The sequence below is a fragment of the Mobula birostris genome, chromosome 11 (genome assembly GCF_030028105.1).
Source record: "Mobula birostris isolate sMobBir1 chromosome 11, sMobBir1.hap1, whole genome shotgun sequence".
NCBI lineage: Eukaryota > Metazoa > Chordata > Chondrichthyes > Myliobatiformes > Myliobatidae > Mobula > Mobula birostris.
The window spans coordinates 35,498,402-35,510,580 of record NC_092380.1 but is presented as its reverse complement, the minus strand read 5'-3'; the positions used below and the strand labels follow the sequence as shown (position 1 = coordinate 35,510,580).

Sequence of the window (12,179 nt, the reverse complement as noted above, 5' to 3'; positions counted from 1 at the left end):
TAACTGGTCCCTGCTCTGTACCAGACCCCCATGCATTTTTCTCTTCCAGTATTCATCACAATCCCTTAAATATCATGACCTTATCTAGTTTCATGATTTGTTTGCACAGCACTCTGTATCGAGACCAAGCTGATTTAGTGATGTATGGTTTCAGAGACCCACGTTCAACCCTGACCCTGGGCATTAGCTGTGTGGAGTTTGCATGCTGTCAACAGGTTTTCCCCCGGCGCCCTGGTTTCCTCCCAATTCCCAAAGACTTAACTGGCTGCTGAAAGTTGCCTCATTGTGTAGGCCAAGGACTAACAATTAATGGTTATGTGAGAGAATAAGGAAAGGGAATGATGGGACTACACTGGGCCAAATGGCATCCTCCCGTGGCATGGAGTTTTCTCATTGTCTCCCAATCACGGGACATAATGAAATAGAATATGACAGCGCAGTGTGGGCCCTTTGGCCCATGATGTTCTGCTGCCCTTTAACTTGCTCTAAGATCTATCTAACCCTTCCCTCCTACATAGCCCTCCATTTTTCATTCACATGCTTATCTGAATTTCTTCAATGCCCCTAGTATCTCTGACTGTGCTACCACCCCTCGTAGCACAGTCCATGTTTTTTTTAAAACTTTACTTTTGACATCTCTCCGCCCCCCCACATCCCCACATACTTAATTAGCTAGGCCTGGGGAAAAGTCTCTGGCTGTCCACTCATCTCATGTTGTTCACCTCCGTCACCATAAATCCGTGACTCTATGGACCTGTGGTATTTACTTCATCCACACAGCTTTAAACTAAATTTACACTTGCCTTTCTCCTTCCAGACTGTCCATTTAACCTATCCCTCATCCCCAATACCAAACCTGTACATCTCCGCACCACCTCAAAGGCTGTGCTGTCCTTTCTAGAGGCTTGCCCGCCCAGAACTGTGCTGTATCCGAGCCTGAGGCAGACTGACAGTCTACAGCCAGCAACATTCCTCATTGGTTATCCAACTGCAAGTTTTACATTATCCATCATTATCTATTCAGTTGATCTCCCGCTGTTAAAAATCGCCGGAAATAATTCTTGTTACTTGATAAGCAATTCCACATGTTCCCCCTCTTGCAGGAGTGTCCTCTGTGCTTCACTGCTCTGCCAAGTTGTTTGAAGTCCTGTGAGTTAATGGTTGCCTTTACTGGAAATACGTGAGCATTTCCAGTTTCTGTGCAGTCTGCCTTTTGAAGACATTGTCTTCCCTTTCCTTCTGCTTCCAAACGTTCCTCCTCTTCTGTTTACCGAGCTTCCCCATAAACTCATGTGCTCAACTGCTCGAGGTGGCAGAACTTTTCTGCATTTTTCTGAATTCCCTGCTGAATTTATTAGTGATTTGTCTTGGATCTGTTTGCACCATTTTCCAGTCTGCTCAGCTTGCACACCAGTGTGGCACAGCAATTAGCACAACACCCTACAGCGCCAGCAACTGGGGTTCAAATCCCACCACTCTCTGCTAAGGGGTCTGTACTTTCTCCTGGTGGCCGTCTGGGTTTGCACTGGGTGCTCTGGTTTCCTTCACATTCCAAAGACATAAAAGTTAGAGTTGTACGTCTCCAACCTGATGGCATGAACATTGACTTCTCAAGCTTCCACTAATGCCCCACCTCCACCTCGTACCCCATCCATTATTTATTTATATACACGCATTCTTTCTCTCTCTCTCCTTTTTCTCCCTCTGTCCCTCTCACTATACCCCTTGCCCATCCTCTGGGTTTCCCCCCCCCTCTTTTCTTTCTCCCTGGGCCTCCTGTCCCATGATCCTCTCATATCCCTTTTGCCAATCACCTGTCCAGCTCTTGGCTCCAACCCTCCCGCTCCTGTCTTCTCCTATCATTTTGGATCTCCCCCTCCCCCTCCCACTTTCAAATCTCTTACTCACTCTTCCTTCAGTTAGTCCTGACGAAGGGTCTCGGCCTGAAACGTCGACTGCACCTCTTCCTAGAGATGCTGCCTGGCCTGCTGCATTCACCAGCAACTTTGATGTGTGTTGCTGCAAGTTAGAGTTAGTAAGTTGTGGGCATGCTATGGAAGCATGGTCACACCTCCAGGCTGCCCCCAGCACGTCCTTGGACTGTGTTAGTCGTGACTCAAATGACACATTTCACTGTTTTGATGTACATGTGACAAATAACTTGGGAGTAGAAAGTAAGCCTCAACCATCCCCTCTACAAGTTCAGTAAGGGAATCGCAGTGAATTGTTTTCCTACAACACACAAAATACTGAAGGAACTCGGCAGTCTGGGCAGCATTTATGGAAAAGACTAAACAGGCAGTGTTTCGGGCCGAGACAGTCCTGATGAAGAGTCTCTGCCTGAAACGTTGACTTTTTTCTTTTCCATAGATGCTGAATTTCTCCATTTCATGTCCGTGGCTTTGTATCTCCAGCATCTGCAGATTTCCCCTTTCTCCTCTACGATGGTTTTACTCTAGCCTCTTGAATTTCACAAGCAAGAGCTGTTCCCAGCCACCACGAACACCACATAGTCAACGAACACGCAATAGAGAATAGGTTTCCTAGAAGAGCAAAGGTTCAGCGGGTGGAGCTGCCGTCTCACAGCCTCCAGGTTCAGGTTCAATCCTGACCCCGGGTGCTGTCTGTGCAGAATTTGCACATTCTACCTGCGACCACGCGAGTCTCCTCCGGATGCTCCTATATCCCAAAGACACAGGTTAGTAGTGTAATTGGCTGCTGTAGGTTCAAATATAGAACAGTACAGCACAGGAACAAGCCCTTTGGCCCATAATGTTATGCTGAACCAATTAAGCTGGTAATACCTAATCGCGCCATCCCTGTCCACGGTCGACGTCGCGCCATCCCTGCTCACACCTCTTCAGTTCCTCTATCATGTCTGCCTCTACCACCAGTTCTGGCTGCACATTACAGGTACCTACCTCCCTTGTATTTTGAAACAAAAGCTTTACCCACACATCATAAACAAAAGAGATCCTACAGGTGCAGGAAATCCAGAGTAACACACACAAAATGCTGCTAGACCTGCTGAGTTTCTCCAGCGTTTTCTGTGTGTCTCCCGCACATCTGCTTTGAGCTTTCTCCTCTCACCTTAAATACATGCCCTGTAGTACAAGACATTTTGAGGCTGGGGAGAAAGTTACCAGCTGTCTTTCTAAATTTTGAAGTTGTTGCAGGTGTATAAGCAAGGGGTAGAACATGGGTGGAACACAATGGGATTAGTGTAAATGGGTACATGAGACTGCAGGTGCTGAAATCTGCAGTGCCAATCAATCTGACAGACTCCAGATACAACATTTCAATCCAAAACATTGACTATCCCTTTCCCTCACTCAGCCGGCTGCGTTCCTCCAGCAGATTGTCAGTGCAGATTCAGGATTCATGTACACTATCAAACCATTTATAATCTTAAAATTGAGTTGTCATCTGCCATGTTCAGATCAAAGTCAAGTTTATTGTCACATTGTGTACTTGTGCAGAAGACTGTAAGAGTTAGCACAGAATTAGGCCGTTTGGCCCATCGGCACTGCTCTGCCATTCTATCATGGCGGATTTATTATCACTCAAGCCTATTCAGCTGCATTCTCTCCATAACCTTTAATGCCCTTACTAAGTGAGAACCTGTCAACCTCCACTTTAAATATATCCAGTGACTTGGACTCCACAGCTGCCTATGGCAATGAATTCCACCATTTCACCATCTTCTGGTTAAAGAAGTTAATCCTCATCTCTGTTCTAAAGGAACATCCTTGTATTCTGAGGCTGTGCACTTGGTCCTAGACTCAATTTCCCCCCACCACCCCCACAACTACAGGTAATATCCTCTTCACATCCACTCTATCTAGGCTTTTCAATATTCACCTGGTTTCAATGAGATTCCCCCCCCCCCATTCTTCTAAACTCCATCACATGCTCCTTATATATTAACCCTTTTTATTCCCAGGGATCTTTCTCCTAAACCTGTGGACCCTCTCCAACGCCAGCACTTCCTTTCTTGGATAAGGGTCCCAAAACTGTACACAATACTACAAGTGCGGTCTACACATATGCACAGGTGCAATGAAAAAATTCCTTGCATCAGCATGAGTATATTACAATAGTCATGGGGGATTTCAAGATGCAGGTAGATTGGGAAAAATCAGGTTGGTGCTGGATTGCAGCAGGGAGAATTTCCAGAGTGCCTATGAAATGGCCCTTTAGACCAGCTTGTGGTTGAGCCCACTAGGAGATCAGCTATTCTGGATTGGGTGTTGTGCAATGAACCAGAATTGTTTAAAGAGCTTAGGGTAAAAGAACCATTTGGAGAAAATGCTCATAATATGATCTAACTCATCCTGCAATTTGAGAAGGAGATGTATCAGTATTACAGTGGGGTGATGGGAAGTACAGAGGCGTGAGAGAGGATTTGGCCAGAATTGATTGGAAAAGAACACTGGCAGGGATGATGGCAGACCAGCAATGGTTGGAATTTCTGGAAGTATTTGGAAGGCACAGGATACATACATCCCAAACAGGAAGAAGTATTCTAAAGGCAAGATGACACAACCGTGGCTAACAAGAGAAGTCAAAGCCAGCACAAAAGCCAAAGAGAAGGCATATAATAGAGCAAAATTTCGTGGGAAGTTAGAGGATTGCAAAGCTTTTAAAAACCAACAAAAGGCAACTAAAAAAAGTCATTAAGGCATAGATGGAATATGAAAGTAAGCTAGCCAATGATACTAAAGAGGATACCAAAAGCTTCTTCAGGTACATAAAGTGTAAAAGAGAGGTGAGAGTGGATATCAGACTGCTGGAAAACGAAGCTGAGGAGGTAGTAATGAGGGACAATGAAATGGCAGATAAACTGAATAAGTATTTTGCACCAGTCTTCACTGTGGAAGACACAAACAGTATGATAGAAGTTCCAGGTGTCAGGTGCCATGAAGTGTGAAGTTACCATTACTAGGGTGAAGGTTCTTGGGAACTGAAAGGTCTGAGGGTAGATAAGTCACCTGGACCAGATGGTGTACACCCCAGGGTTCTGAAAGGCATTAGTAATGATCTCTGAAAAATCACTAGATTCTGGAATGGTTCCGAACTACCGGAAATTTGCAAAAGTCAATCCACTCTTCAAGAAAGGAGAGAGGCAGAAGAAAGGAGACTGTTGGCCAGTTAGTCTGTCCTCTGGGAAGATGTTGGAGTCAATTATCAAAGTGTAGGTCTCAGGGTACTTGGAGGCACATGATAAAATAGGCCGTGGTCATCATGGTTTCCTCAAGGGAAAATCTTGCCTGACATATTTGTGGACGAATGAACTCTTCTCAGGCTTCCAGACAGGTATAGGTATCATTTTTAACCGACATTTCAATGACAAACTCTGCCATCCCTAATGAAGATGGCAGAGTTTGTCACTAAAACATCGGTTAAAATCAATACCTGTACCCAGCCACTCGGCTGGAAGCCCAGGAAGAGTTATATACACCAGGAAAGCACTGGATTCTTTTTCAAATCTGTTGGAATTCTTCAAAGGAATAACAAACAGGATAGGCAAAGAAGAATTTGTTGATGTTGTGTACTTGGATTTTCTGAAGGCCTTTGACAAAGTGCCACACATGAGGCTGCTTAAAAACTACAAGCAGTTGGTGTTACAGGGAAGATTCTGGCATGGATAAAGCAGTGGCTGACTGGCAGAAGGCAAAGACTGGGAATAAAGGGAGCCTTTTCTGGTTGGCTGCCAGTGACTAGTGGTGTTCCACAGAGGGCTGTGTTGGGACTGATTTGTTTTACGTTATGTCAATGACTTGGATGATGGAATTGATGGCTTTGTTGCAAAGTTTGCAGCCAATGTGAAGATAGGTGGAAGGGCAGGTAGTTTTGAGGAAGTAGAGAGGCTACAGAAGGACTTGGATTAGGAGATTGGGCAAAGAAATGGCAAATGGAATACAGTGTTGGGAAGTGTATAGTCATGCATTTTGGTAGAAAAAAATGAAAGGGTTGACTACTTTCTAAATGGAGAGAAAATATAAAAATCTGAGGTGCAGAAGGACTTGGGGCTCCTTGTGCAGGATTCCCTAAAGGTTAATTTGAAGATTGAGGCTGTGGTAAGGAAGGCAAATGTTATGTTAGCACACATTTCAAGAGGACTAGAATATAAAAGCAAGGATGTAATGTTGAGAGTTTATAAAGCACTGGTGAGGCCTCACTTGGAGCATTGTGAGCAGAGTTATGCCCCTTATCTTAGAAAGCATATGCTGACACTGAAGAGGGTTCAAAGGAGTTTCAGGAAAATGAGTCCAGGATTGAATGGCTTGTCATATGAAGAGCCTTTGATCGCTCTGGGCCTGTGTTCACTGGAATTCAGAAGAATGAAGGTTAACCTCATTGAAACCTATTGAATGGTGAAAGGCCTTTATAGAGTGGATGTGGAGAGGGTGTTTCCTATGGTGAGAGAGTTCAAGACCAGAGGGGATAGTCTCAGAATAGAGAGGTGACCTTTTAGAACAGGGATGAGGAGGAATTTCTTTAGCTAGAGAGTGGTGAATCTGTGGAATTCATTGTCACGGGCAGCAGTGGAGGCCAAGTCTTTATATTTAAGGAAGAGGTTGATAGATTCTTGATTGGTCAGGGCATGAAGGGATACGGGGAGAAGGCAGGAGACTGGGGCTGAGAGAAAAATGAATCATCCATGATGAAATGATGGAGCAGTCTTGAAGGGTCAAATGGCCTAGTTCTGCTCCAATATCTTGTGATCTTATTACAGCCACGCAGAGTAGCATCATAAAAGCAGTATTCAGAATCAGATCTATTATCACTGACGTAGGACATGAAATTTGTTGTTTTATGTCAGTATAGTGCACAGACATAAAATTACCCTAAACTACAAAATACTGCAAAGATAATGGGCATTGAAGTAGCACAGCAGTTAGTGGAACTCCTACTCCTCAGAGCACTCCAAGATTATCATCTGTAAGGAGGTTGTACATTCTCACGGAGAACTACATGGGTTTTCTCCCATGGTCCAAAGACATTAGTAGGTTTATTGGTCATTGTAAATTGTTCTGTGATCAGGCTAGGGTTAAATGGGTGGGTTGCTGGGTGGTGAGGGCGTGTTGGTCCAGAAGGGTCTGTTTCATGCTAAGTATATTTTTGAAATGAATGGTTGAGGTAGTGTTCATGAGATAAAGGGCAATTCAGAAAGCTGATGGCGGAGGGATAGGAGCCGATCCAAATTGTTGAGTGTGGGTCTTTAGTCACAGGAAAACAATAAATGAACATAAATTAGGGATTATCTTTTCTTTAACAAGGAGGAACACAATTTTAAAAAAAAATCCCGTGGCCTTTTTGTTCCATCATTTGGATTGGTGGGTGTGGGGGATATAGGGGGGAGGATTTTGTCTGGGTCAGTTTGAAAGCTACAGGTATTAGATCTGTGATCAGTTTAATCTCACTGTAAATGCTGCCTTGTGTTGTTCAGGACTGGAGTCAGGATTCTGCACCCTTCCCAGATGGTCCAGGCTGGAGAAACCCAAGGATACGTCATCCAAGGTGGAGCCAGCAAAGCCTCTGGAGGAGCTGGATGTGGTGGACTTGGAGTTGCCTCGCACGGACTCCCTGCTGTCCTTCAGCCTGGATCTGGGGCCTTCACTAATGAGCGAGGTGCTGGCTGTCATGGGGCCCGAAGGCCAGGTGGAGAATGAATCCCCACACATCCCGGAGAACGGGGCAAGGCTAGTGAAGTTCCACCTGGATGGACCTCTTGACCAGCAGAATGGCACAGGCCACCACAGCAACTGCGCCGATTTGCTTGGAGACGATGGGCAGGCCTTTGGCAGAGGGCCTTCGCCCGGTGAGTCACGGAGGTGGTATGCGCAAGTAACCAGGCGGGATGAGCTGGAGGATGTCAAGATGGGGAAACTGCCCCCGCGGCACTTCGAGGGCCTGAATGGCAAGGGAGGCAACGCCAGCGAGGTATGGGATGCCCCCCTTTCTCCCAGCAAGACTACCCATGCTCAAGATGGTAGCCCACTGCTGGGTCGCTGGTCTGTCTCCACTGCTTGGCATCCTGATGATGAGGGTGCCCCCAGCACACGGGCAAGCTGGAGGCCGTCGAGGCCACGAGTCCCTGCAGATGGAGAGGAGGCCGAGCCCGGGCACTGCCAGCATCGGTGGGAGAACCAGCTGCTCCCCGCTGAGGGTGCAGGCTTCAATCCCCTGAAGGCCGAGGCCTTCGCCTTCGCCGACGAGGATGAGGAAATCCGGGTATAGTCCAGGACGATGGAAACCTCGGATTCTCCACTGATTGATTACCAGATCTTGTCTTCAAGGAAAATCCACCAAAAGAAAACTGCGGGTGCTGGAAATCTGAAATAAAAAAGAGACAGGAAGCATTCAGTAGGTCGACAAGCACCTGTGCAGAAAGAAACAGCTAACGTTTTGGGTTCAGCGCCCTTCAGCAAAACTGGTGTTTTTCTAGGGTTATCTTAAAGGATTTTTTTTTTAATTACTGCCTTTATTGGTAATACATTGAAGCCACTTTAAGATCATTTCCCAAAGAGATGAACAAGGCAGGAATGCTTTCTGTGGTAAGTGTGTCACCAAAGAACGTGCTTCCAGTTCTTGGTCTCAGTGGAGTTGGTTGAACTTGGCTGTTGTTTGAGGTCATTCATGGTGTCTCGGGCTCAGGGAGGGGAACAGGTGGGTGTTACTCTTGGTAGCTTTCATAACATTGGTGGGCAGGTGGGTGTGGGGGGGATAAGAGGGCAGAGTTGAGCCCTCCCATGGTCACATGAAAACCTCCTGTATCCAGAAACTTTGGATTTAAAGATTAAGTATTAAAGAATAACTTTATTTGTTACATGTACATCGAAACACACAGTGGCATGTGTTGTTTGCATCAATGATTAATGCAGGCCTGGATACGTGCTGCGGGCAGCCCACAAATGTCGCCACACTTCTGGCTCCAACAGAACATGCCCACAATTTACTAATACCAACCCGTACGTCTCTGGAATCTGGGAGGAAACCGGAGCACCCGGAGGAAACCCACGCAGTTACAGGGAGAACGTACAAACTCCTTACAGAGAGCGACGGGAATTGAACCCCGATCGCTGACGCTGTAAATCGTTACGCCTACCACTGCACTGAGGTGCCTCCCAGCCCCAGATGTGACCTGATTTCCCGGGTTCCAGTGAACTTCTGAAGTCTGTAGGCCGAAGGCCTGTTCACTGACTCTTAACAAAAATAAATTTACAAAAAGATGGAAGTGGGAACTCGGAAATTAAAACAAACTGCTGGAAAAGCTCAGCAGGCTGGGCGGTGTCTGTGGGGGGGGGTGGGATGGGATGGAGAAGGATGATGAAGCATGAAACATGAGCACTGTTTCTCTTTATGTGGATGCTGCCACTTTTCAGACCACCTGTCTTGTCCCTTGACTGGATTACGTACCATTTAGACCCTGAGGCCTAGTTCACTTAGGAACATCAGAAGTAGTCACAAGGACAGCTGTGGAAACATTACAGAGAAAGTGAAGCTACGTTTTAAATAAATGAAACCAACAAGAGGAAAATCCTTATGACTGAGAGGTTAGACCAAAAAGTTCGGATCATGGGTTACAGATCAGCTCTGTTTGTCACCAAAGCCTGCAGTGAAGTCAGCCATTTTGAGTCGAGGATATGCTGGGGACAGCCCGAAATCAGAGCATGCCCACAACTTACTAACCCCAAACTGCACATCTCTCGAAGGTGGCAGGGAACAAGAGCACCCATGTGATCACATTGAGAATGCACAACTTTAGTGGCAGAAACTGAACCCCAATTATACAGCTGGCACTGTGCCATTACCCCAACCCCTACACTGACTGGCACTGTGCCATTACCCCAACCCCTACACTGACTGGCACTGTGTCATTACCCCAACCCCTACACTGACTGGCACTCTGCCATTACCCCAACCCCTACACTGACTGGCACTCCGCCACTGGCACTGCCATTACCCCAACCCCTACACTGACTGGCACTGTCATTACCCCAACCCCTACACTGACTGGCACTGTGTCATTACCCCAACCCCTACACTGACTGGCACTGTGTCATTACTCCAACCCCTACACTGACTGGCACTGTGTCATTACTCCAACCCCTACACTGACTGGCACTGTGTCATTACCCCAACCTCTACACTGACTGGCACTGCCATTACCCCAACCTCTACACTGACTGGCACTGCCATTACCCCAACCCCTACACTGACTGGTACTGTGTCATTACCCCAACCTCTACACTGACTGGCACTGTGTCATTACCCCAACCCCTACACTGACTGGCACTGTGTCATTACCCCAACCCCTACACTGACTGGCACTGTGCCATTACCCCAACTCCTACAGTACTGAGCTGGCAATAGCACTCCATCCATAACCTCACTACTGCTGCAGAGGCAGATTGTACTTCCTCCCCTCACTCGCTGCAGCATTGTCCCTGGTTCCAGCCTTGCCAATCCCCAGGAGAGACGCTGCTGGTTTGGGTGTTGCAAATGGGACAGAAAGACCAGTGAGTCAGAGAGATGCACACTCTGTGGGGAGGAGAGGGCTCATTCAGATCTGACGAAGTGGCAATGCACTCAATTGTAAATGAAAATTTGAAGGGAAAAGATGAGCTTTATTTGTCACATGTACATTGAAACATACAGTGAAATGCATCAAATCAAATCAGTGAGGATTGTTTTGGGCAGCCCGCAAGTGTCACCATGCTTTCAGCACCAACATAGTTTTGCCACAACTCACTAACCCTGACCCGTACGCGGTCACAGGATGAACATACAAACTCCTTACAGACAACAGCAGGTAGTGAACTCCCATCTTACAGCTATCTGCTGTAAAATGTGCTAACTACTATGATACCTGTTTTTAAAAAGCCACGAATGCTAGAACATTCTTACATAACCAGAAACACTCAGTAGGTCAGGTAGCATCTGTGGAGAGAGAAAGAGATTTAAGGTTTTGAAATAGAAACCATTTGGATCCAATATAGCTCTCCAATCTGAAACCTTAACTGTTTCTCTCTCCACAATGCTGCCTGGCCTGCTGAGTGTTTTCACCATCTCCTGCTTTCCTTTAACATTTCCTGCATTTTTTTAAATTTAGATTGCTCATGCTCTGTACATTTTTGTAGCAGAGGGAATAGGTTGTCATTCCATTTTATTGTAACTTTTCATCATCATTACTACCTCAGCTGGATCTGCCAGTTAACATCCATCCGAGATGGAATATTCAACCTTGGATTCCAGCTGACTGTCACTTTGAAGGAGGGCTGCTGTGCTGGCGACCACACTAAGGCAACTAAAGCATTGAACCCTCTAGTTTTAATCTTGCACATGTGTAGAGTTGCATGCACAAGGTGGCAAAAGGTTAGAACGGAAACTTCAGTGTTTGCCCTAAAGTGGCCAAAACCAGCAACTACACTGTGACGGCTGACATAGGAAAAGTGAATGGGAACAATTGACAATTAGAATCTGGCTTCTTGTCACTGACATGTTGCTTTGTGGCAGCAGTACGGTGCCAAACATGTATATTGAGAATATTAAAAATAGGATGTGCAAAAGGAGAACAGAATAATGAGGACCATTCCGAAATTTTAACACAAATCCACCCAGGTTTTATACCGAGGAAGCAAAACATACACAGGAATTGTAAGCTGCACAGTAGTATTTTAAATGTTTTGAAAGTTACACGTGAAGATTGAAATGGAATGGAACTAACTCCAAGCTAACATTTGTAAATTGTTTCTCACACATCTTGTAACTTTTTCTGTGATTGTAAACAATCTGCTGTCTCCTGTTGGGATCTCCTTTACCAGTCATCTTGTCTGACTTTGTCTTTCTCTACACTAGTCAATTCTGAGAGCAGAATATTGTCTGAATGCCTCCTCCCCTTTCCCTCCACCCCCACTCCCCCCCCGGCTCCCCCTCTCGGTGCCTTCCCCCCACTCCCCCCCCCCCCGGCTCCCCTCTCGGTGCCTTCCCCCCACCCCCCCCCGGCTCCCCCTTTCGGTGCCTTACCCCCTCTCTGGTACACAATGTGTCAGGACTGATGTTATCTCTCTGTCCTGTCTTCTGCCAGGTGTTGCCCACATTGTGACTCTCGCCCCCGGCTTTCTCCTACCAAAAGAATCCTTTTTATCTGCTTTTTTGTATCACTGCCAGAG

The 12,179-nt window shown here is 46.3% G+C and overlaps 1 protein-coding gene across 2 annotated transcripts in view; it reads left to right on the top strand.

Moving 5' to 3' along the window:
- Positions 1–9,269, top strand: part of LOC140205479 (cdc42 effector protein 1-like) — a 30,934-nt gene extending 21,665 nt beyond the window's left edge. For both annotated transcript variants that reach the window (XM_072273088.1, XM_072273089.1), the window contains exon 3: positions 7,454–9,269. In XM_072273088.1, the coding sequence (XP_072129189.1) occupies positions 7,454–8,244 (791 nt within the window). In that variant the 3' untranslated portion in view covers positions 8,245–9,269. The remainder of the gene's footprint in view (positions 1–7,453) is intronic.
- The last annotated feature ends 2,910 nt before the right edge of the window (positions 9,270–12,179 follow it).